This window comes from Diadema setosum, chromosome 4 (genome assembly GCF_964275005.1).
Source record: "Diadema setosum chromosome 4, eeDiaSeto1, whole genome shotgun sequence".
In the NCBI taxonomy this organism is placed as follows: domain Eukaryota; kingdom Metazoa; phylum Echinodermata; class Echinoidea; order Diadematoida; family Diadematidae; genus Diadema; species Diadema setosum.
Genome location: NC_092688.1, coordinates 29,265,557 through 29,293,056, shown reverse-complemented (window position 1 = coordinate 29,293,056; position 27,500 = coordinate 29,265,557). Strand labels below are relative to the sequence as shown.

General features: G+C 37.0%; 2 protein-coding genes across 2 annotated transcripts in view; both read left to right on the top strand.

Moving 5' to 3' along the window:
- LOC140227054 (dedicator of cytokinesis protein 7-like) overlaps positions 1–2,511 on the top strand; it is a 60,890-nt gene extending 58,379 nt beyond the window's left edge. The window contains exons 39-40 of the mRNA XM_072307486.1: positions 1,559–1,779; positions 2,251–2,511. Of these exons, the coding sequence (XP_072163587.1) occupies positions 1,559–1,779; positions 2,251–2,511 (482 nt within the window). The remainder of the gene's footprint in view (positions 1–1,558; positions 1,780–2,250) is intronic.
- Positions 1–27,500, top strand: part of LOC140227098 (uncharacterized) — a 274,166-nt gene that overhangs the window by 158,791 nt on the left and 87,875 nt on the right. The gene's annotated exons all lie outside the window — the stretch shown is intronic.

Genomic DNA, 27,500 nt, shown 5'->3' with positions numbered 1-27,500 from the left:
ACTGCTTTGTAAGAGGGTATGTGTGTGTGTGTGTGTTTGTTCGAGTGTGTGTACTGGTATGTGCATGTATAGTGTGTGTTTGTGTATGTTTGTGTTTGCATGGGTGTAATTATATTCTCTCAATAATGAATTTACAATTTTTTTATAGACAGTGACTACCAGGCTCACTTTTAGTACTCATCCAGTAGTCAATAAAAACCCATTGCACAGTTTGATAACATTACTGGCATCAACAATTAATGTGTCAGAAAGTAGGTTGTGTGTGTGGGTTCGAGTGTGTTTACTGGTATATGTGCGTGTATGTGTGTTTGTGTATGTTTGTGTTTGTATGGGTGTAATTACCATGTATATTCTCTCGATACTGATAATGACTTAACACTTGTAATATTTATAGATAGTGAGTGACTACCAGGCACACTTTAATAGAACGGTACTCATCCAATCAAAAACCCATTGCACAGTTTGATAACATTACTCGCATCAACAATTAATGTGTAAAAGTACAGGTAGGTTGTATAGTTTGAGAAAATAACTGTGGTGTTTGTTACACTTTCCTAATATCCATGATTATGATACAACTAACATGAATGAACATGAATGAACATGAATGAATCACAATCCCACTACCTAGAGCGGCGAATGTATGCATTACACTGTGCGCGTACCACCTAAGCGTGTGGAATGTGTGATGATACGCGCCATTTTATGTTACATTTGCCGGTTCGTAATGCGCACTCGCTACGTCCACACGTATTGAGCATGGGCTTTACGAACCGGCAAATGTATACATTTGCCGGTTCGTAATGCCCTCTCTTTAGTACGCGATGTACGTAAAACGCTGAAATGGGGGGTTTTACGAACCGGCAAACGCACTTTGCATCACTACCACAGAGCCCAAGGTGCAGCTACAAAATAAAATTTAGTATCAGACAAAGCAGAAAATTCCGCTTTCATCACTCTCTTAATATCATCATCAATGTGCGGTTATAAGACACATTTTTATACGTTTAAAGAAGTCCCGATTCTTTAAACGCGATTATCTCGAAATCGTGTTTCCGCGCAAATTCGAACATTCGCCGGTTCGTAATGCGACCGACGATATCATATCATATATCATATTATATCATATACCATATATCATATATGATATTATATCATATGTAATATCATATCATGTCACATCATATCAAATCATATAGTGTTTGTTTTTGTCATAGGATATGAAGTTTAAGACACACATTTGTGGCATTTTGTCCATGCAGAAAAGAATGACTCAAACAATTCAGTTTTTATTTGAGATTTTAGGAAGCTGTAAACATACAATGCTATGTAGATTCAGAAGTCTGACCCCCCCCCCCAAAAAAAAAAAAAAAAAAAAGGAAAATGAACTATGTTTCGGGATGACAATTTACTGAATTTTCATAACAACCATAACCCCTAAAATGAAAACTTGAAATTATTTTTTTTTTACCATCTGTACAGAATAATTTTTTTTTTTTTTTGACCTGTGACTAAAGGTGCGATTTTTTTTTTCTCCCAAACTTTCTACTTGCTCCAGAGCGGTTCATGTTTGCCACCCCGTTCACCAAGGACGGCCGTGCCCACGGTGAGCTGAAGGACCAGTGTAAGAGGAAAACCATCCTGACGACATCGCACTCGTTTCCTTACATCAAGACCAGGGTGTCTATCGTGCACAAGGAGGAGGTAAATTTGGCTCAAGCAGCATATGAAGGGGGGAGGGGGTGGCGGTGGGGAGGGACCAAGGAGGCTAGAGGGAAGGTGGAGGGAGAAGGATAATGGAAGAGATGGGTGGGGTTTTTGACTATCAGGTCTCAAAGGAAGGGAAGGGAGTAAGGAGAAATGGAGGTATGTAACAGAAGAAAGAGAGAGAGATATGGAGGAGGGAAAAGTGAAGAACAGAGTGAGAAGTAGGAAATAATATTAAGCAAATACATTGTAGCTAATAGTCCAATGTATATTTTTGTGTGTGTGTGTGTGTGTGTGCGTCTGTTTTTGCCATCAACCGCGGACCACTCCATCAAAAACTACCTTCTAACCGCGGACGTACGTGCTATGGGGGACCGTCCACGGTTGAGATAACGATTCAGTCGTATCAAATTTACGACAATAGAGAGGGTGTGTGAAAATTGGATTGATCAGAGATTCGTCCGCGGTTTCATGTAAAAGGGCAACTTGGTGGGTACGATTTGTGTAAGCAACATCGACCTGTGTATCACTGATGTTTCACAGCGCCCCCTCATGACGGCGCGGCTGCTGGAAACGTACGCGTACGTACGCCTGGCAAAGGCTGGCCTAGCTGCTAGCATACGGGGGTTTACGGCCGGCCCCGGCCACCACGATGCGCTGCAATTTTGCGCATGCAAAGCAGGCATAGCCACTATTGACAAATCCGAGGGCCGCCCAAACCACGGCACGAGACCGGCTAAAAGAAGGAACAGGGGGAACAGAAGTAGGGAGTGGAATCTACTCGAGATGCAACAAAGTAAGTGAGGCATATTATTTTATGGTAGCACAAATAACTGCAGTATCACATTTTGAGGGCTAGTTTTTATAATTATTCATTGTATTCATTTGTGTGCAAGCCACGAGTGCAGTGGCAATGCCAGTATGGATATTGGTCTAGGTGTCTCCGCGCTCTTTGCACGGCATGCCCGCGCTGACCGGCCTCTTTAGTTTTAGCCTTTATATCTCCGGGTTTGCCAAGCAAAATAGATCTGTAACGTTAGTATTCTATAGACTTCTAGTCTTTAGGTCTGGTCTCTAGATAAATATACTTGAACGACATGGTAACTTCCAGTGGTAACTACCATGGTAGTTACCACTACCATTACTTAGAACTACAACAGAAGAGGAAGATTGGATGTGAAGTGTGTGGGTTTTTTACCTGTAGGCCTAACTGAGGACTCTCTGATCTTTTTTTTTTTTTTTTTTTTTTATACTGCTAGAGTAGGTGAGGGTAATTTCGGCCGCCTTGGCAAACTTTGGATCATATCTTCGCTCACACAATCTGATCTAATAATTATACTGAGTAGGTCCAGGGTAGTAGCACTAGCGTTACGTTAGCAGTCACCCGCCATACATCCTTCATAAGTGCCTCGTAGTACTTTATAGACTCAAGTCTAACAATGCATAACGTTAGTTTTATCGTAGATAGCTAGTACAAGAAACCTGGCTGCATAGATTTGGTGTCGGGACATAAAGTCTCTATTTCCTAATCACTTTAAAAACTGAGAATTTGGAAGTCGAGTGTGATTTTGCACTTCCTTACGTGTGCAAATAAGGAGACATGTCACATAGGCCTATTGTGAATAGATCTAACGTTATACGTGTAGAAAGTTCTAGTTGTGTATGTACACTGTCCTCATTTTCTGTCATTGTCATATTCTTTAACTTAATTAAGTTGGGGTTAAGCCACTTTGTTTTTGTTTGTTTGTTTCTTTGCTTGTGTTTTTGTAAACTAGACCCGAGGATACTATTACTATAGTACACATACAGAAGTTGTAGGCCTACCTACACTCCCTACAGTAGCTGGTATGCACTTCCTTAGAGTTACAATAACCATTGTGCAAGTAACCATCCCCTACCTAAAGTGGCAGAGATGTGAGATTCAACCCTGCCACTAGGGTGACAGGGCCGGGAGTTTTATGGCCCCCACATGAGGAGTAATTTCTGTAAGTTTTACATTTAAATGATAATAAAAACGAATAGTAGCCCTGAAAATAGTCTATAGTATTCACAACGGCAGAAGAAAGGGAACGATGGCCATGGCCTTAGATTTGAGTGTAGATGTGGATACCAAGCAAGTAATTGTATAATTATAATCTTCTAGTTCTAGCAGCACTTCACATACCGTACATATTTCTGCACAATTTATTGTTCACTCTACTTTGTATGTAAATTATGATTGGCCCTTGAGGGCCCGTGGCCCGTTGCATAAAAGTTACTATACTAACTTTGCCATCCAGTGGTAACTTCATCTATGGAAATCTTGATTTCAGTTGGCTGTTGAGTATTGTTGCCATGGTAGTTACCACTGGATGGCAAAGTTACCATAATTATAACTTTTATGCAACGGTACGTCCCTGGTCTCCCAAAGTGCCATTACAGTATGCATACCACTCTGCAGTGCGCTGATCTTCAACTATGAAGGATGCACTTCTACAGAAGAAGAAGATTGGATGTGAAGTGTGTGTGTAATTTTTTTTTTTTTACATGTAACCGAGGACTCTCCTCTATTGCTTGTGTACATTACTAGTATGCCTAAGTGCACATCATATGGATACCAAGCAAGTAAATAGTAATCTAAAAGTACATTGAATGGGAAGTGTGTTTATTCGATCAATTGGGCAAAGAAAATTTCCATTTTTGGACAATAACATTTGGAGTTTATATCCAAAACAACTATTATTATTATTATTATTATTTGCCTGGTTTATCCAAACTACTTACAACCTGACATACCGTTCACATGAAATAAAGACAGTCCTCCATCAAATGCGCGCAGGGTATCCATACTACAGATTTCAACTGGTAAAAATGTAAGTGTTCTAGGGGAAATAAAGAGGATAGCTGTTTCTCTCCTTGATTCTACTATTTATCAAAGAGGCTCTTGGTTCATAGACCTATTTTTGGCTTATACTAAAACATTAGGTTTGAGTGCATGTGGATACCATGCGAGCAAATCACAATCTGCATTGTTACATTGAATGGGAAGTATGCTTATTTGCCTAGTTTATCCAAATTATAAATGTACTCTATCAAGCCTGAGTTGAGTACACATGCATAAGAGAACAGTCCTCGATTACAAAATTTGTAATCAAACATGCATGGTACAATGTATATATCCTACAGATTCCATTAACTTGTAGTACATGGAAGTGTTCAAGGGGGGGGGGGATAACCATCTCGATCTCTCATGGTTTTAACTTTTCAGCAAAGAAACTCTTGGTTTGTACATGCAGAACTATTTTTTGGCATGGACCAGAACATTAGTTTTGAGTGTATAATGGATCAAGCAAGTGTATAGTATATAATCTTGGTAGATTGGATGTGAATTGTGAGCTTTTGACTAAGGACTGTCCTCTATTGCATGTGTACATTAGGTTTGAGTGTACAAGCCAGTGGATACCATGCAAGCAAATTATAATCCAAGTACATTGAACGGGAAGTGTGTTAATTTGCCTAGTCTATGATTCTTAAATTACTCAAACCTAATTTACACAGTCATTACAGAACAGTCCTTAATTATAGATGTAAATAATCAAACATGCATTACATGTCCATAGTACAGATTCCAACTGGTAATGTACTTTGTAAGTTTTCAAGGAGAAAAAAAAAAGAGGATATATGTAAGTGTCTCTCTCCTGGATTCTACGTTTTATCAAAGGAGCTCGTGGGGTAATAGAAAGGGAGATCAATACTTTTCGTGCATGCAAATGAAACAAAATTTTAGAGTGAGTCATGGCCTAGATGGGAATCTCGTATAACCTCACTCTCAAATGATAGTATTCAAAGTTGGCTGCCCTGTATTGGGTTTTCTGGCCACTGGAATTAATCCAAGATGCCATAGATATTACTTTGTTGTTCCAAGTTACTTGTGTATTTTCTATGATAGCAAAGAAAAAGTCAGCCACATAGCGTAGATGCAAAATGGCAAATAGATTACATGTGAAACAAAGTGATGGGTGATGTTATCAAGATTTAAATATGGAAACTGAATGGAAAACTGCCCTTCATCAATGGAAGTAAACACAAGTCACTGATTTCCATTTTTTGGTAGTAACTATATTCTGATAAAAATGCAGGGCATGCATACTCAGGTTGGTCATAGTAGAAATATGAAATAAGATTAAATATGTTATGATGGTAGATATTTGGGGAATATTGTTCCCTTGACAATCTGGATCAGTATTTGAATAATTTCAACTGATTTTACTTCAATAATTATGCAAAATACCCATAAACATGATTCTCCACACAATAAACGAATGTGGGACAAAGTGTCCCATGTACTACGTAATTGTCCCATATGTAACATGTTATATCTGTCTTAAATCAGAACCTGTAATAACAGTTTTTTGCCTCATGACTTGAAACTTGAGTTTTGTGACTTTTATCATGCTGACTTAGAAGTTACAGACTGTATAGAATGAACTACTTTCAGAGAGTTTTGAGGTTGAAAAAATGTTCATAATAACAAAGTTTTTCCTGGTCCCATATGTAACGGCACATATTTTCTCTTCTAAAATCTGTAGTTGTCAAGGTCATTTTCTCCATTTTTTACATGATTCTTCTCCTAGATATCAGTCAACATGATAAAGTCCAATATGATCAAAGGCCATTAACACTATTTTTCAGGTCATAAAAGTCTCTGAGTGTCCCATACGTAATATGTGCATTATCTTAGACTTGCCCTAATCCTTGCAATGGTAGCATATGAACCTTTTGAGTTTATTTAATATCTTCTTTTGGTAATGATCTCTACTAAAAATTTATTACATATGTGTCAAAAAAGTAATTTTTATTGTTTGTAAATTTGTGTATTTTGTGGTTTTCATATATGTGCATGCTTCTGGCCACCAGGACATTTTTTTTTTCCAGTTTCTTACTGTGCATGTTTCAGAACTCATCTTGGTCAATTTGTTTCCACAGCTTCATTCACCATATCCTGTGCTGACAGCACCCCTCCCACCTCCCATTCATCATTAAGTTCTTCTAATATAAACTCTGCCATTGCCCCTCCTCCTACTCCTAATTCTGAAATTTCTTCCACATCGCTTTCTCCATCTTTGCCTTCTCTCTCATTGTGTTCAACCCATCCACTTCCTCCCGTTTCTCCTTCTCCTTCTCTCACTTCCTTCCATTCTATCCTGCCTTGCACTCCTTCTTCTTCTTTCTCTGCATTCCCTTCTCCCCCTCCTGCTTGTTCCTTTATTTCTCATCCACCCTTGATTTCAGCTCCTTCCCATCACTCAAATCCTATTCCTACCACTGTTCCCAGTTCTCTTCCTGCTTCTTTCCATTCTGTGTTGTATTTCTTTCTTGTTTTACTTCTCCTCTTGCTTTTCCTTTTCATTCTCCTTCTCATTCTTGTTTATGTTTTGAATAACTAATCGTCATACTGCAGTTGTTGTTTTTTTTTATGTTCCCTTTATGGAGGTGGGGGGGGGGGATGTGATCATGGGACTAATCTCCATGGGCTCTGTTGGTAAGTACATTTTGTACATCAACTCATTACCTTGATTTTTATTTGCAGTTATGTGATCAGCTGCATAGCAGACTACCTATCAATTTTGTCAAGATTTTTCCTCTTTCTTTCTTTTCCTTTTTATTCTTTCCAACTATTTTTTGTTCGCGGATTATCACTATAATGCGATGCTCCCTGTGCTTGTAACTTGGCCATCGTATATGTGCCAGGACCAGTTTTCTCATGTATTAGTTTTTTGTAGTTCGGATCACGTGCAGCCTGTAGGTGCCATTCTATCTTTTTTTCAAAGCCTTATATTGGCAATAAATTCATTACCAAAAATCATATCAAAAGCAAATTTGGTACACATAAACTTCCACATCATGGTCACGTCCTGAATGTGTAACTGTCTTGTCGCATCTTGGTCTGTCCATGTTACACGCGTTCACCATGAAGTCTAGAAATGGTACAAAACACAATTTTCAATAGAATTTTACAGCTATTATTATCTTCTCTCAAAAAAATGAGCCATTCAATCGAAAAACAGCAAAGTTCCAATGAGTACCGGTATTCATAATTTGACCATCATAATTATGTTAGTACATACTATTCTGTCCTGCTTTACATGTGTTCACCCATTTTTTTTTTTCATCTTGGCATAGATTTTAATGGATTGCTTGATTGGAGCAATTTGGGGGCACAATTTTCTCTCATTGAAGTGTTCTAGATTATATTCAGGGAAAATGCACATGGGAAACAGAAAATAAAGAGACATCTCTGAAAAGTACCCATTTACTGTGGAAATGCCCATTTATTATATTTATATTAAAATGATATAGGGGATGTAATGAAAAGCTAATGGAGAGAGCACGTAAAAATATTATTACACCCTTGACAGTGGTAATTTACTGTTCCATCTGAATTATCATGCATTAGGTCGCTAGTACACCGTTTGTGAGCAAGCGAAGCGCGCGAACACTTGACAAAATTAAAGTAGCAAATCCAAAAGAAGTAGTATAGTGTACACAAAGTGTACACAAGTGTACACTTTGTTGTAGCTCTCACTATTAACTCTTTATGTGCCATGGTGGAAACCCCCCGTGTGCCACGTTATTCTGAGACAGGAAGGTACAGTGTAGTCATGCTTTGAGAAGGAATTCTGTTTTCCCAATGTGTATAAATTCTACAGATTTCTGTTAAGATGGGCATAATAGCAGCCAAAGTTAAAGAGGAATGCCAAGCTTTGTTTCGATATAAATTATATGACGAATCTATTTTCAATTTTCTTTTAAATGACCACTTGCTACATTACTGTAAAGGCATGACTTTTGCACGTAAAACCGTGACAGCAACTTAGAATGTACGAGCAAATCTAGTTGGGAACACGGCTTGATAGTCAATCACCACATAGAATGCAAGCCGTATGAGAAACAAAAGCACGAGATATACGCTTTCATTGTGCCACGGGATTAGAAGTGATCGCTTCGCCGATTTATCGATCGGTTTTGGTGGCTTTGTTTGTTGACTGAGTCGAACGTGCGAACGTGGCATGTAAAGAGTTAATTAATTGTATCCAATATAGGTATATATCCATATATCGTTATTGGTATCCATATACGCTCAAACCTAATGTCCTGGCCGCCCATGCCAAAAATAGGTGTATAAACCAAGAGCTTCTTTGTGAAAAAGTAGATTCCAGGAGAGAGACAGTTATTTTTTTCCTCTTCCTTGGACACTTACCTGTACAGTGTATTACAGTTGGAATCTGTAGTATGGATATACCATGGATGTTTGATAATTTACATGATGAAACTGAAGAGTGCTCTCTATTGCATAGCATGTATACATCAGGTTTGATTTTAAAAGTTGGACAAACTAGGCTAATAAACACACTTTCCTTTATGCTTACAATGTAGATTACAATTTGCCTGCATAGTATTCATGCACTCAAACCTTACGTGTATGTACACAAGCAATAGAGGACAGTCCTCAGTTACATGAAAAAAAAATCACACTTCACATCTAATCTACTCTTTGTACATAGATTATGTACAATACACTTGCTTTGTATCCATTGTATACACTCAACCCTAATGTTCTGCTCCACTTTAATATTCCAAAAATAGATCTATGCATGAGACCTTCAATGATAGAAACATATAGAATCCAACAGAGAGAGACAGATATTTTTTTGTTTTCCCCTTCAAAACTTGTGTATTAACAGTTGGAATCTGTAGTATGGCTATACCATGCATGTTTAATTATTTACATGTAATTGAGGAATGTTCTCTACTGCATGTGTAAATCAGATTTGAGCAATTTGGATAAACCAGGCAAACAAACACACTTCCCATTCAATGTGCTTAGATTACAATTTTCTTGTTTGGCATCCACTCATATACACTCAAATGTAACACAAGAAATAGAGGACGGTCCTCAGTGACATGTAAAAAAATCACACTTCACATCCAATATACACTTGTACCTGGATTATATGTACAATACACTTGCTTGGTATCAACAATCATTTAACCGAATGTTCTAGTCCATGCAAGGAGGTTCTTGGTCCATGCCAAATACAATGTAGGAAAACCAAGAGCTTTTTTTATAAAAAGTAGAATCCGGGAGAGAGATGGTTATCTTTTTTTTTTTCCTTACAGACACTTACACTAAATTACCAGTTGGATTCGTACAATTGTACATGTAGCGTGGATATACCATTCATGTTTGATTATTTACATGAATCGAGGAATGTTCTCTTTTGCATGTGTACACATGTACATCAGGTTTGAGTAATTTGGCTAAACGAGGCAAATAAACACTTCCCATTCAATGCACTTTGATTTATAATTTGCTTGCTTGGTATCCACATACACTCAAACCTAATGTGCACGAGCAAATAGAGGACAGTCCTCGGTTACATGTAAAAACTCACACTTCACAACCCATCTATCAAGATTATGTACAATACAATATACTTATTTGGTATTCATACACTCAAACCTAATGTTCTGGTCCATGCAAAAAAAAAAAAAAAAAAAAAAAAAGATCTATGCACCAAGAGCTTCTATGGTAAAAATGTATCCAAGAGAGAGAGACAGAGACAGAGACAGACAGTTATCTTTTTGTTATCCCCTTCAATACTTACGTGTACTGGAGTATTACCAGTTGGAATCTGTAGCATGGATAAGGATATGTATGCATTACTATGCATGTTTTATTATTAACATGTAATTGAGGACTGTTCTCTATTGCATGTGTACATCAGATTTGAGCAATTTGGATAAACTAAGCAAACGAACACACATTTCCATTCAATGTACTTAGATTACGATTTGCTTGTTTGGCATCATCATATACACTCAAATATAAGTACACAAGAAATAGAGGACGGTCCTCAGTGACATGTAAAGAATCACACTTCTCATCCAATCTACCTAGATCATAATACAACTTTGTATACTTCCTTGGTATCTACACTGTACAATAAAACCTAATGTTCTAGTCTATGCCAAATACAATGTAGGAAAACCAAGATTTTTTTTTTTTTTTTTTTTTTTTTTATAAAAAGTAGAATCCAGGAGAGAGATCAAAATCTTTTTTTTTTTCTTCCTTATAGACACTAACACGTATTACCAGTTGGAATTCATAGCATGGATATACCATGCATGTTTGAATATTTACATTCTTGAATCGAGGAATGTTCTTTCTTGCATACAGAAAGTGTACGTCAGGTTTCAGTAATTTGGATAAACAAGGCAAATAACCACTTCCTACTCAATGCACTTATAGATTTACAATTTGTTCGCTTGGTATCCATACACTCAATCCTAATGTACACAAGCAAATAGAGGACATCCAGTCCTCAGTTACATGTAAAAAAAAATCACACTTCACATCTAATCTACCTAGATTATGTACAATATACTTGCTTGGTATCCATATACCCTCAAACCTAATGTTGTGGTCCATGCAAAAAATAGATCTATGTATACCAAGAGCTTCAATGATAAAAAGTAGAATCCAGGTGAGAGAGACAGTTACCTTTTTGTTCTCCCCTTAGTGCTGTAAGTATTGAAGGGGAGAACAAAAAGATAACTGTCTCTCTCTCCTGGATTCTACTTTTTTATCATTGAAGCTCTTGGTATACATAGATCTATTTTTTGCATGGACCACAACATTAGGTTTGAGTGTGCATGGATACCAAGCAAGTATATTGTACATATTCTAGGTAGATTAGATGTGAAGTACGTGTGATTTTTTTACATGTAACTGAGGACTGTCCTCTATTTGCTTGTGTACATTAGGTTTGAGTGTATGGATACCAAGCGAGCAAATTGTAAATCTATAAGTGCATTGAATAGGAAGTGGTTATTTGCCTTGTCTATCCAAATTACTGAAACCTGATGTACACATGCAAGAAAGAACATTCCTCGATTCAAGAAAGCTGTATATACATGTACTGGAGTATTACCAGTTGGAATCTGTAGTATAGATATGGATTATATGCATTACTATGCATGTTTTGTTATTAACATGTAATTGAGGACTGTTCTCTATTGCATGTGTACATCAGATTTGAGCAATTTGGATAAACTAGGCAAACAAACACACATTTCCATTCAATGTACTTAGATTACGATTTGCTTGTTTGGCATCCATAATTATACTTGTACACTTAAATGTATGTAAGTACACAAGAAATAGAGGACAGTCCTCAGTGACATAAAAAAAAATCACGCTTCACATCCAATATACCTGGATCATGTACAATACACTTGCTTGGTATAAAATAAAACCTAATGTTCTAGTCCATGCAAAAAAAAAACAAAAAAAAAAACAGATCTATGAACCAATTGAAAGAGCTTCTTTGATCATAACAAGTAGAATCCAGGAGAGAGACAATTATCCTTCTTTTTCCCTGGCAGATTATTGAGATTACATATTACCAGTTGGAAATTGTAATATCTACATGTAGAATATACCATGCATACATTGTATGAGGAATGTTCTCTATTGCATGTGTACATCAGATTTGAGTAATTTGGATAAACCGGACAAACAAACACACATCCCATTCAATGTACTTCGATTACGATTTCCTTGCTTGGCATCCATAAACACTCAAATGTAGACACAAGAAATAGAGGACGGTCCTCAGTTACATAAAAAAAAAAAAAATTCACACTTCACATCCAGTCTACCTAGATGTACAATACATCTATGTACCTATGTACAATACACTTGCTATAGTATCCATACACTCAGACTGAATGTTCTGGTCCATGCCAAAAATAGCTGTACTATAGTGTATTGTACACATTAAGAGCTTCTTTGATAAAAAGTAGACACCAGGATAGAGACAGTTATCTTTTTTTTTTTCTTCCTTGGACACTTATGTATTACCAGTTGGAATCTGTCGTAAGAATTTACCATGCATGTTTTGTTAATTACATGAATCGAGAACTGTTCTCTGTTGCATGTGTTACATCAGGTATGACTAATTTATTGGAGGAATGAGGCAAATAAACACTTCCCATTCAATGTACTTAGTGACAATTTGCATGCTTGGTATCCATATGCACTCAAAACCTAATGTACTTTGTAGCAATGAGAGGACAGTCCTCAATTACATGTGAAATATCACACTTCACAACTAATATCCCCTAGATTATAACACTTGCTTGGTACATCCACCCAAACCTAATGCTCTAGTCTGTGCCAAAAATAGATCTATGGACCAAGAGCTTCTTTGATAAGTAGTAGAATCAAGGAGAAAGATAGAACCATCCTTTTTTTTCTCCACACTTAGATTACGTATTACCAGTTGGAATTTGTAGTGCGGATAAATCACACATGTACATGTTTATTTTCATGTACATATCATTGAGCATTGTTCTCTATTGCATGTGTATGTCAGGTTTGAGTAGTTTGGATAAACCATGGTGCAAGCAAATAAACAGACTTTAAATTTAAAGGGATCGTACAGTTTTGGTTGAGACCTAATTTCAGGTTTCTAACATTTTTGGTGAAATAATGAGAAACCTCTTATAAAATATGAAAGAGCATGTAATTCTATGAGGAATTCAATGTTTATTTGATGAAAATTGGTTTTGATATGGCTGAGATATCCAAAAAAGAGTGATTCTAATAAAGTGTGGGACCCACACTTTATTACGATCGCTTTGTTTTATTTTGTTTTTGGATGTTTCAGTCATTCCAAACCCGATTTTCATCACATAAACTTTGAATTCCCCTTAAAATGGTACGCTCTGTACCATATCTTAAGTGTTTTCTTGGTATCTCGCGAAAAGTTAAAAGCCCAATTCTCAGCTACACCAATACTATACATGTACCATCCCTTTAATGTACTTAAATTATGATTTGCTTACTTGGTATCCATATACATGTAAACCTAATGTACACAAGCAATAGAGGACAGTCCTCAGTTTATGTAAAAAATCACAATTTACATCCAATCTACCTACATGTAGATTATAATTGATTGGTATCCAATACATGCAGGTGTAAAGCATATAATGCCACAGTGTGTCTTGGCATTCAGTTGTCCTGTGCTACACATCAGCAATCCTGCCCCGTTTAGATCCACCCCAGTGTCTCTGTGTCACCTCTCAAGTCAGCATTGGGTCCAGATCGCTCCAGGCCACCATTCACAAGCTCATCCATCCAAATGTAGCCCTCCGTCCAAGTATTTCAGCTCCTCAAAACTTGTCAATAAGGAGCTCCCAGACTCCATCTCAAGTTCAGCTCACCCAATCAGAGAGATATTGAACACCGGCCGACACTTTATAATAATAATAATAATAATAAAAAATATCATTTGTAAAGCGCTTATTACAACATTTCTAAGTTTATCCTGCCTCTATTAATAAAGTTACTTTTCAAGAGAGTCGTACTTTTCAAGAGAGACGTTTATCCTGCCTCTATTAATAAAGTTACTTTTCAAGAGAGTCGCAAATAATCAAAACAGTTACTTAGTCTGACATACTGCATTGTACATCTCCAGTCCTCAATACACCCTTCCTGCAGTGTCAGCCATCCTGTGGTGAGCAAAACATCATGTCCAGCAATGTTTTGCTGTTTTTGTGCTCCACGTACATACACCAAAACTTGTTGAAATTCCCATCCCCATGCACTCCTGACACCAAATGTAGAGAAACACGGGGAGGGCATATCACCCTTTGCACTTCTGTGGGCTTTTCTCACAGTCCCATTATTGTGACTGTCATCAGCACCATTGTCACACTTACGTACTACTAGTACTCAGACATAGGGAAATTTGAAATTGGTTTATAGTCCCAATTTGACCTTGGCAGCTTTATTTCTGTAACCACAGGGTATATATTCACCATATCTACCAAAGTGTCTCAAGGTATTTCAAACTTCCAAGATGATACAATTGTACAAGCTCTGCCACTCCATTAATTCTTGGACTAACTGATGAAGAGCAGTGCCAGCTCATCATAATTCTCAGAAAATGTTCTTTTCCTACACACTGAAGGTCTGTACTCGGCCAGACCTAACATTCAACTCCTCCCACACCAAAAAGCTAACTTCCACAATCATGAAAGGACAAAAGGAGCTCCAAATCCGTTGTCTCCCACCATTTCCCAAGTTCATTCAAAGTTGCCAACTTAATTCCCTAACAAAGCATACTGCCAAGTTCCATAGCTGTGTACACAGAGAAGGCATAATTTAATACACAAAGACTAACTTACCCCTTTCCCTGTAATCTACCAGTTAATCCTTGTAATCCCAACTAAATTGCCCAACGAATCTCCTAACAAAGAACAGGTCAATTAAACACTAACAAAAATAACTGCACTTTAGCTGCAATTTGCAGTTTAGTTTTCTGTGTGTACTGGTGTACAATTAATAACACATAATGAAAATTCCAATAAACAGCAAAATCTAACACTGTATCCCTCACAAAATGTGAATAACATGTACTTCATGTGTATTGTACATAATCTAGGTAGATTGGATGTAAAGTGTGATTTTTTACAAGAAATTAACTGCAGAGGACTGTCCTGGAGATCTATTTGTTTGTGAGCATTAGGTTTGAGTTTGTATGCATGAATACCAAGCAAGCAAATTAAAATCTGAAGTGTGTGCATTGAATGGGAAGTGCGTTGCCTGGCTTATCCAAATTACGCAAACCTGATACCTACACATACAATAAAGAACAGTCCTCGATTTATGTAATTTAATAATCAAACATGAATAGTATCCATTCTACAGATTCCAACTGGTAATACATGTAAGTGTTCAAAGAAAAAAAAAGTAAGAACTGTCTCTCTCCTGGATTCTACATATTTTATCAAAGAAGTACTTGTATAGATTCCAACTGGTAATAATGTAAGTATTCTAGGGGAATGAAAGGGGGATAATTAACTCTCTCTCTCTCTCTCTCTTTCTCCTGGAATCTCCTTTTTATCAAAGAAGCTCTTTGTTCATCTATTCTTGGCATGGACCAGAACATTAGGTTTGAGTGTATGTGCATGGATTTCCCAAGCAAGTGTACATGTATTAGACAAAATCCAGGGAGATTGGATGTGAAGTGTGATTCATATGTAATTGAGGAGTGTCCTCTATTTGCTACAAGTACAGCAGGTTTGAGTGAATAGGATATGGATACCAAACAAGCAAATTGTACTTTAAGTCCATTGAATGGGAAGTGTTTATTTGCCTGGTTTTTCCAAATTATACCTGATTGGCCATTCCATGGTAAAAGGGTCTATCTTGAGAAGTGTTACTTTGGAGAAAAACAGGTTTAAAGTTTGGTGTATTTTTCATATTTCACTGTTTTTAATATTTTCATAATACAATAACACTCACGAGCCATTCTCCTTACAAACACAAGAGGCAGACATACAAATACACCAAACTTTAAACCCATTTTTCTCCGCAGTAACATTTCTCAAGATAGACCCTTTTACCGTGGAACAGCCGTGATGTGCAATGTACACATGCAATAATCTATTGGATGTGAAGTGTGATACAAATGTACAATGTATTTTACATGTACATGTAACCGAGGACTGTCCTCTATTGCTTGTGTACGTCAGGTTTAAGTGTATGGATACTAAGCAAGTAAATCATACTCTACTAGGTACATTGAATGGGAATTGCCAGTGTGTTTATTTAACTGGTTCATCCAAACTACTCAACTCTGATGTATGCATGATGCAATAAAGAACAGTCCTCAATGACATGCATGCACGTACCGGTATGTAAATAAACATGCATGATATACCAGGTATCCATACTACAGATTCCAACTTGTAGGGCCTAAATGAATTTTTCTAGGGGAGAAAAAAAAAGGATAACTGTCTCTCTCCTGGATTCTATTTTTTTATCAAAGAAGCTTTTTAATTCACAAACCAATTTTGGCATGGACCAGAACATTAGGTTTGAGTGTATATATGGATTTATCAGGCAATTATATTGTGCATAATCTTTATGTTTATTTATGTTAATATGCATATTAATGTTTATTAACCTGGTTTGTCGAAACTACTCACATCTGACGTACACATGTATGCAATAAATGAACAGTCCTCAATGACATGTACATGTAAATAAACATGGGTGATATATCCATACTACAGATTCCAACTTGTAATACTGAATTTTTCTTGGGAACAAAAAAAAAAAAAGTTCTGTCTCTCTCCTGGATTTCATTTTTTTCTCAAAGAAGCTCTTTGTTCACAAGTCAATTTTTGGCATGAACCAAAACATTAGATTTGAGTTTATATGGATATTCCAAGCAATTGTACATGTATTGTACATAATCTACAAGGTAGATTGGATATGAAGTGTGATTTTTTACATAATGTAACTGAAGAATGTCCTGTTTTGCTCGTGTAAAGTCGTTAAAAAAAAAAGGAAAAGTAAACAAGAATTGAATGAAAGTGTCATGTATACTTACATCATTTACATTTTTTTGCAGAAAAAGATGCCGGCTCCTCAATAAACACTGAAGCAATGGCAGAGTCATCATCAAAAGTGAGTGCTGCACCCATCATAGTATTTCATACATTATGTCTGTTGATTTTGCTTTGTGAGCCCAGAAAAAGCAAGTAGGAAGAAATCATCTACATAATACACATAGCTCAACATGTTAAAAAAAAAAGAAGAAACAAGCAAACAAATGTGTTGCTGAAATAATGCTCTTTTCATTTTGATTAGTTTGCGAAATGCCAGAATTCATTTGCACCTGTTATAGCAAAGATATGCTTGAAAATGTAAACAAGTTGCTGTATGGATTAATTTTTTTTTTCTATTTTGGAGTCACCCCCTTCTGCATGCGTGTAGTAAACACAAACCTCCACTGATCTTGGAAATGAGATGTAAAGACAGAAAAAAAAAAAACTGTGTCATATTTCACCAGAATAGCCAACTTTGCGTGTTTTTTTAATGTAATGTTTTCACATGATATTTAAAGATTTGAAGTTAATAATTCATTCTTCCTGCCCACTTTTTCTGGGATTAAAGGTCTGGAAGTATCACTGTTCATTACTTTGTGCTTTTCATCGAACCTTGCTCTCACTTCCAAAGTCAAGTGTTGCAGGGGAAAGAAAAAAAAAAAACAACAATTTAATAGGCAATGGGAACAGCCTTGTCCTGTTTTCAGAGGATATGTTTATATGTGGGTTTCATACAAGACTACAAAGGTAATTAATCACACTTGTATGCTTTTTACAGTTACATGTATGTTCATATCAAATTTGTAAATGTAATTGAGCAGGATGTTTACTAATGATATATGGTGTATCTGTGCATAGTCTGTATTGCATGGTGCTATCTAGATTTTACTTTCTCACTAAGATATAAAAATAAAGTGTGCATGCATTTGTCCTGACCCTCCTATCAAGATCTTGATGGAATAGTTTTGGGGGTTGATTTAAGTACTCTGTAAAGCTTATGAAATCAACTGACACTCGGGATCGACTTTCCACCTTAAATGTAAAGCCTCATCCACAAGTGTCAAATCTTTTAAAAGTTAGTGTACTTTATTACCAATAGATGTGATTTTCATTGAGCAAAAAAGCATTTGCGTATTAAAAAGCTATTTTGTCTTATTGGTAAACAGTTTTATAGGTGTAGCACTCATATGCAATTTAATATTTTTAAATAACAATAGTACTAGAGTGCATCAAAATTACAGTGGACATGTATAAATAGCCTGGTTTATCGAAACTACTCTAATGAGATGTACACATGCAATAGAGAACAGTCCTCGATGGCATTACATGTAAATGAACATGTGTGCCATACGACAGATTCCAACTGGTAGGAAGTAAGTGGGGGAAAGAAAAGGGGATGATTAATTCTCTCTCTCTCTCTCTTTCTTGGATTCTACTTTTTATCAAAGAAGCTCTTGATTCATACATGTAGATCTATTTCTTTGGCATGGACGAGAACATTAGGTTTGAGTTTATGTGGATATATCCAAAGCAAGTGTATTATACATGATCTAGGGATATGTGAAGCGTGATTTCTTACATGTAATTGAGGACTGTCCTCTATTTGCTGCAAGGACTAGTGCATTAGGTTTGAGTGTATACGGATACCAAGCAAGCATATTATTGTAATCTATGTGCATTGAATGGGAAGTGTTTATTTGCGTCGTTTCTCAACTAAAAGTAGTCAAACTTAATGTATGCATACAATAGAGAACAGTCCTCGATTCATGTGATAAATGAAACATGCATGGTAAATTCTTACTACAGATTCCAACTGGTAATACATGTAATTGTTCAAGGAAGAAAAAAAGAGATAATCGTTTCTCTCCTGAATTCTACTTTTTTTTTTTCGTCAAAGAAGCCCTTAATTCATGCAATGTAGATCTACAAACTGTATTTTTGGCATGGATCAGAACATTTAGTTGAGTCTTTTATTGATGCCAAGCAAGTGTATTATACATAATATGTATTGTACATCTACGCTGTAGGTATAGACTGGATGTGAAGTGTGATTTTTTTTGTGTGTCTGTTACATGCAATTGAGGACTGTCCTCTATTGCCTGTGTACATGTACATTTGAGTGTACTGTACAACATGTATAGTATGGATACCAAGCAAGCAAAATAAACTGTACATTGAATGGGAAGTGTGTTTGTTTGCCTGGTTTATCCAAACTATTAGTACCCAAACCTGATGTACACATGCAAAAGTGAACAGTCCTCATGGTACAATGTATGAAACGTGTGCGTGGTATATATTCCAAACTACAAATTCCAACTGGTAATATGTATTCTCAGTGTTCTGCAACATTGTAGTAAAAAAGGATAACTGTCTCCTGGATTCTACTTTTTATCAAAGAAGCTCTTTCAATTGGTTCATAGATATATTTTTGGCATGGACTAGAATATTAGGTTTTAGTACATGAGGATATACCAAGCAGTCATCCTGTGGGGACCAGGAGTGGTCATCTCCAACAATGCTGACATGAAAGAAAGGATTCTCAAAGAGCTACTTAGCACCCATCCAGGCATCATAAAGATGAAAGCTCTGGCTAGATCCTATGTATGGTGGCCAGGAATAGACGGCCAACTGGAACAGCAAGTGAAGAGCTGTCCAAGTTGCCAGCAGAGTCAACACACAGCCCTGCTGCATCGCCTATTCACCCATGGGAATTCGAGGGATCAACGATAGATAAGTATTTAGCCGTTAGAGGGATGTACGTTGTATCAAATGCTTATTTTTGATTGGTCGCCGTGCGTTCTAGCTATCATGGATCGAGTTTCCGGTTGTGCTGTGTACTTCCGGTATATATATGAGTATACACGGCTTGCAAATTGCTACCCGGAGAATCAAATTTTATCAGTTTGTTTTGTCGTTTCATCCATCATTATGGACGGTTCTGAGAACAGAGATTTGCAGAGGATGACTGTCCCCCCCCCCCAACTTTGTAAGTTTTTGACTGACAGATGCGTACCATGCAATGGTAAACGGATGCTAGACGAGCTCCTCAGTCTTGCATTGAAAGCCACACGACCACGTACGATGTGATGATGCAGCCCTGTGATCGTGAAGAATCCCTGCGCTAGCGGCGTAGGGTGACCGCAGCGGATATGGCTCCGAGCGTGACTTCAACAGTAAGGCCGTGAATTGGAAAGCTGAGCTCGCCGATCTTCCGTCCATCTTCCTCTCTTCGATAGACATTTTTGTGTATCTGTCATCATACTGCGACTGGACTCCAGTCGCAGTATGATGACAATATTTTACTGTTACCTTTAGAGAGCGTGACCCGCTTGCACAATGATATCGCTTTCTCACAACATAAACACTAGTACATAGTGATCACCACCGATACTGGAAGTGGGCGTCACAACCAAAAGGCTAAAAAAGAAAATGTCGGCACCATTGGCAAATATCTTACAACTATATTGTCGATCCCTCAAATTTCCTGACAAGCCATGGAGTCGTATTCACTGTAATTATGCCACCATCGGAGATGAGAATGTCCTGATCACTGTCGATGCTTATATATAATTTCGGTAAATTAGATGTGAAGTGTGATTTGTTACACATAATTGAGGACTGTCCTCTATTTGCTTGTGTACTTGAGGTTTGAGTGTATGGATGCCAAGCAAGCAAATCTTAATCTAAGTGCATTGAATGGGAAGTGTTTATTTGCCTCTTTTTTTCCAAATTACTCAAACCTGATGTACACAAATACATGCAAGAGAGAACATTACTCAATTCATGTAAATGATGAAACATGCATGGTACAAGTATATCCGTGCTATAAATTCTAACTGGTAAAACATGTAAGTGTTCAGGGATGGAAAAAATAAAGATTACCATCTCTCTCCTGGATTCTGCTTGTTATCAAAAAAGCTCTTGGCTCCTACATTGTATTTGGCATGGACTGGAACATTAGGTTTGAGTGTGGATACCAAGCAAGTGTATTATAATACAGTAGGTAGATTAGATGTGAAGTGTGATTTTTTTTACAAGTAACTGAGGACCGTGGACTCTTATTTCTTGTGTGCATTACATTTGAGTGTATGTGGATGCCAAGCAAGGAAATCGTAACCGAAGTACATTGAATGGGAAGTGTGTTTGTTTGTCTGGTTTATCCAAATTACTCAAATCCGATGTACACATGCAATAGAGAACATTCCTCAATTACAACTATTAGTAAATGATAAAAAATGCATGGTACATTGTATATCCATACAACAGATTCCAACTGGTAATAAATATAAGTGTTCATCAAGGGGAAAACAAAAAGATAACTGATGTCTCTCTCTTGGCTTCTACTTTTTTATAATAGAAGCTCTTGGTTCATAGATCTATTTTTGGCATGGACCAGAACATTAGGTTTGAGTGTACAATAATGGATACCAAGGAAGTGTATTGTACATAATCTAGGTAGATTATAGATGTAAAGTGTGATTTTGTACATGTAACTGAGGACTGTCCTCTATTGCTCGTGTATGATGTTTGAGTGTATATGGATACCAAGGAATTGTACATAATCTAGGTAGATTAGATGTAAAGTGTGATTTTGTACATGTAACTGAGGACTGTCCTCTATTACTCGTGTACATTATGTTTGAGTGTATGGATACCAAGGAAGTGTATTGTACATAATCTGGGTAGATTGGATGTAAAGTGTGATTTTTTACATGAAACTGAGGACTGCCCTCTATTGCTTGTGTACATGAGGTTTGAATGCACATGGATACCATGCAAGCAAATTATAAAAGGGAAGTGTGTTTATTTGCCTAGTTTGTCCAAATTACTCAAACCTGTTGTACACATGCCAGATTCCAACTGGTAATAAATATAAGTGTTCATCAAGGGGAAAACAAAAAGATAACTGATGTCTCTCTCTTGGCTTCTACTTTTTTATAATAGAAGCTCTTGGTTCATAGATCTATTTTTGGCATGGACCAGAACATTAGGTTTGAGTGTACAATAATGGATACCAAGGAAGTGTATTGTACATAATCTAGGTAGATTAGATGTAAAGTGTGATTTTGTACATGTAACTGAGGACTGTCCTCTATTGCTCGTGTATGATGTTTGAGTGTATATGGATACCAAGGAATTGTACATAATCTAGGTAGATTAGATGTAAAGTGTGATTTTGTACATGTAACTGAGGACTGTCCTCTATTACTCGTGTACATTATGTTTGAGTGTATGGATACCAAGGAAGTGTATTGTACATAATCTGGGTAGATTGGATGTAAAGTGTGATTTTTTACATGAAACTGAGGACTGTCCTCTATTGCTTGTGTACATAAGGTTTGGATGCACATGGATACCATGCAAGCAAATTATAAAAGGGAAGTGTGTTTATTTGCCTAGTTTGTCCAAATTACTCAAACCTGTTGTACACATACCAGATTCCAACTGGTAATAAATATTAGTGTTCATCAAGGGGAAAACAAAAAGATAACTGATGTCTCTCTCTTGGCTTCTACTTTTTTTATAATAGAAGCTCTTGGTTCATAGATCTATTTTTGGCATGGACCAGAACATTAGGTTTGAGTGTACAATAATGGATACCAAGGAAGTGTATTGTACATAATCTAGGTAGATTAGATGTAAAGTGTGATTTTGTACATGTAACTGAGGACTGTCCTCTATTGCTCGTGTATGATGTTTGAGTGTATATGGATACCAAGGAATTGTACATAATCTAGGTAGATTAGATGTAAAGTGTGATTTTGTACATGTAACTGAGGACTGTCCTCTATTACTCGTGTACATTATGTTTGAGTGTATGGATACCAAGGAAGTGTATTGTACATAATCTAGGTAGAGTGGATGTAAAGTGTGATTTTTTACATGAAACTGAGGACTGTCCTATATTGCTTGTGTACACAAGGTTTGAATGCATCTATGGATACCATGCAAGCAAATTATAAAAGGGAAGTGTGTTTATTTGCCTAGTTTGTCCAAATTACTCAAACCTGTTGTACACATGCCAGATTCCAACTGGTAATACACTGTACATGTAAGTGATGTCCAAGGAAGAAGGAAAAAAGATAACCGTTTCTCTCCTGGAATCTAGTTTTTAGCAAAGAAACACTTGGTTTATAAAATACATAGATACGGTACTGCAAGAGGGCAACAGGATAGGAACATAGTATGAATTACAAATGTTGCTTTTCTTGCAGAGAATGGTCACCAGATCATGTGCAGTGAAGACAAATCGTAAACAAGATGAATATAAGAAATATCTGGATAAAGACGACCCACAAGGATTTGAAGTCAAACAAGTAAACAAACTGATAGGTGAGTCAGAAAACATTAGCAAGTATTTGGCTAATAGCCAGTGTTAATTAACCAGAACACCAAGACTTGTTTGTAGACATAATGTATTCAATTTTAATGCTCAAGTGATAAACAATGCTGGGCTCTATAACTTGTGAACTACCATATTGATCTAATGTACATCTGATTATGTATATATGTATATATATATATATATATATATATTTTTTTTTTTTTTTAAGGAAATGAGTCTATTTATGGCAGTAGATTTTACTAAAAATGCCAATTTCTACCAAAAAATTGTAACAACAAAATATTTTTATAGAAAGGAAAAAAAAAATTTGGTCTCTGTATTTAACGTTTCATTTGTCCTTACATACAAAATATGACTTACTATGTAATATGTCAATAATTTTCAGAATTGTATTTGTGTAATTGAACCTGCCTTTGTTATTTTTGTTATTCTGAAAGAAAATATGAAATGCAGAAAATAAAATCTTTTCAAACAAACAAATGCTGAAATTTTCTCAAAATCAGATATCTAAAAGGTTCTTTTAGAATCCAACCTAGGAATCATTTATCTCTTGAATCTGTGACCAAAAATTGTCAAAAAACAATTTTTTAAAACATTTTGTCCAAGTTGCACACAGGCTGTATTAAAGAGGATCAAAGTCTGTATCATCACAGCCTGTGGATGATAATGGACGATAATGCTTGGATCTAACTACTACATCGCACCTCATCAAAATAGTGAATTAAAAAGAATGAAGAAATTAATGAAAAAAGTCAACTTGTGCATTTAGTGCTCATACTCTTCCATTTGAAATACACCATATACCAAAATATAACACAACATCAACTGATATTTAACCCAGTATGAGCTAATATCTAACATTTGTTTCAACTGAAATTGATGTAACAAATAATTCCTCCCTGGGGTGGGATGGCTTGTGGATTTCAAATGGAATAGCTTGATAATATGCTGGTTTAAAACTTGGATCATACACCCGTTCCAAACTAAAATTGGCATGAGCCAGTCATCAGCAGAATTCTAATGTGCATTTTACCACCAAATATTTTGTTTTATCAGTTGATACGTACAGCTTGTCTTGTGTACTGAATTATTGTTACTTTATCTGTCATGAAGGGCGTGGGATCTTTGCCACAAGGTCCTTTACCAAAGGGGAGTTTTTACTGCAATATAAAGGTGACGTGATATCAGAGGAGGAAGCAGCAACAAGGGAAGAGAGGTACAAGACGGAGCACCATTACCAGTTCTTCTATTCCTATAGAGGAAAAACAATGTGGTAAGCAGTGAATACTTATTTAACAGCAGGTTGTCATGAATGGGATACTTTCTTATCATGCCCTGATAAAATTGATTGGATCAATACTCTTTAAATGAGCTAATATTGACAGATATGATTTGCTCAAGACTTAGAAATATGTGTTCCCATATTGAAAAGTCCAGGGTATAAACTTTGATGCAGTTGAATGTGGACTCGGTAGGCCTAACCTGACTGAATCTCACAAAACATTATCAGCAGAATAAGCACTACACATGAAACTATCCTATATGGTTTAGCATGGCGTTATCCTATAGTGTACATTAATATTGTATGTTCCACAATTTCCACAGCTGGCAATTGGGCTACACATAAATGTAGTTGCTATGTTTTTGGTACATAATACGGTGACAACCAGGGGCCCGTAAAACAAAGATTTGTGATCAGTCGGTAAATTCAAAGAGTAATTCTGATTGGTTAATAGTGGATATGTTGGAATATACATGTATGCGCATGAAACAATGGTCTTGATTGACCAATACCTGTGTCTTTATGATTGATTGCAAACCTCTATGTTATGGGGGCCTGGTAACACAAACTCTATTAATATGAAATGCTTGATAACACAAGGTGTTTTTATTTCAAGTCATAGCTCTGCAGTGTATTCTACATCATGTCCAGTTTTTGTTTTCTCTTAAATTTGGAATTTTGTTTCTGAAAGTCCCCTAAACTTTGTTTCAAGGGAATATTTGTGGTCCCTGTCAGAGATGAAGCCAACTAGTAATCAATGAAGCCAAAATCAAAATTTTACTTTTGTTGTTTTGAGAATGAAACCAAGCTTTTCTCACAATATGGGTAAACTATAAATCACTTAAATTAAATGAAATCCAGCCCTGAATTAAATCTTAAAATTCTGTCCAGTACCCAAAACTAAGCGAGGACATTATATTGTTCATAATTTATTACAGCATTGATGCAACTGAGACCAAGTCCAACGGTCGTTTTGTAAATGATGCAAAGGAAGGGACAAGTGAATGCAATTCCAGGATGAGGAAGGTGGAAGAAAGCGGAAAAGTTTTTCTTTGCTTGTTTGCAATTAAAGACATAAAAGTTGGTGATGAAATTAGGTATGACTACAAGGCACCAAATCTGTGGTGGCGAAGAAAGTGTCGAAGGCGGAACAATGAGAGTGAGCAGCTTGAACAAACCAAGGAATCAGCAGAACATGATGTGCCGCTTTTGAGTGAAGTGGCACAAACATCAACAAATCATCACAGCAATGAGGCATCAGAGGGCCTAGGAGAGAGTGAGCAACTTCAGAAAACCAGAATATCAGCTGAATGTGATCTCGTGCATGAAAATGGAACAGACACAGATGGCAGTAGTCCAGATCAGGGTTTGAGCAGTCCTCCTGAGGTATCAGAGGAGGAACATGAGGAACTTGAACAAACTGATGGGACATCAGCTGAATGTGATCACGTGCATGAAGATGTAACAGACGCAGATGGCAGTCAGGGTTTGAGCAATCTTCCTGAGGTATCAAACGGGGAAAATGAAGATCTTGAACAAACTAGGACATCAGCGGAATGTGATCTTATGCATGAAAACGGAAAAGACACAGATGGCAATCAGGTTTTGAGCAATCCTCCTGAGGTATCAAAGGGGGAAAATGAGAATCTTGAACAAACTGGGACATCAGCTGAATATGATCATGTGCATGAAAATGGAACAGACGCGGATGGCAGTCAGGGTTTGAGCAATCTTCCTGAAGTATCAAACGGGGAAAATGAAGATCTTGAACAAAATTGGACATCAGCGGAATGTGATCTAGTGCATGAAAATGGAACAGACACAGATGGCAGTCAGGGTTTGAGTAATGATCCTTTTGAGGTATCAAAGAAGGAACATTAGGATCTTGAACAAATTGGGACATCAGCAGAATGTGATCTCGTGGGTGAAAATGGAACAGACACAGGTGGCAGTCAGGGTTTCTGCAGTCCTTCTGAGGTATCAAAGGGGGGAAATAAGAATCTTGAACAAACTGGGACATCAGCGGAATGTGATCTAGTGCATGAAAATGGAACAGACACAGGTGGCAGTCAGGGTTTCTGCAGTCCGTCTGAGGTATCAATGGGGGAAAATAAGGATCTTGAACAAACTGGGACATCAGCGGAATGTGATCTAGTGCATGAAAATGGAACAGACACAGGTGGCAGTCAGGGTTTCTGCAGTCCGTCTGAGGTATCAAAGGGGGAAAATAAGGATCTTGAACAAACTGGGACATCAGCGGAATGTGATCTAGTGCATGAAAATGGAACAGACGCAGATGGCAGTCAGGGTTTGAGCCATCATTCTGAGGTATCAAAGGGGAAACATGATGATCTTGAACAAACTGGGACATCAGTGGAATGTTATCTCGTTGGTGAAAAGGGAACAGATGCAGATGGCAGTCAGGGTTTGAGCAGTCCTTCTGTGGTTTCAATGGGAGAAAGTGACCAACTGACAGATGATGACTATGTTCCCGAGTCTGAGGATGTAAGCACAGATAGTGAAGATGAAGAGTTTATCCCACACAAATCCTGGAGAAAGTATGTGGATCAAACTTCACCAAATCACAGCAATAATGCATCAGAGGAAGAGAGTGAGCAACTTGAACAAGCAGGGACATCAGCTGAATGTCACATGTGTCATCAGCTGTGGCTGCCTCACGCTTGTGAGGAGTTTCCTTTAAAACAACGCGTAAAA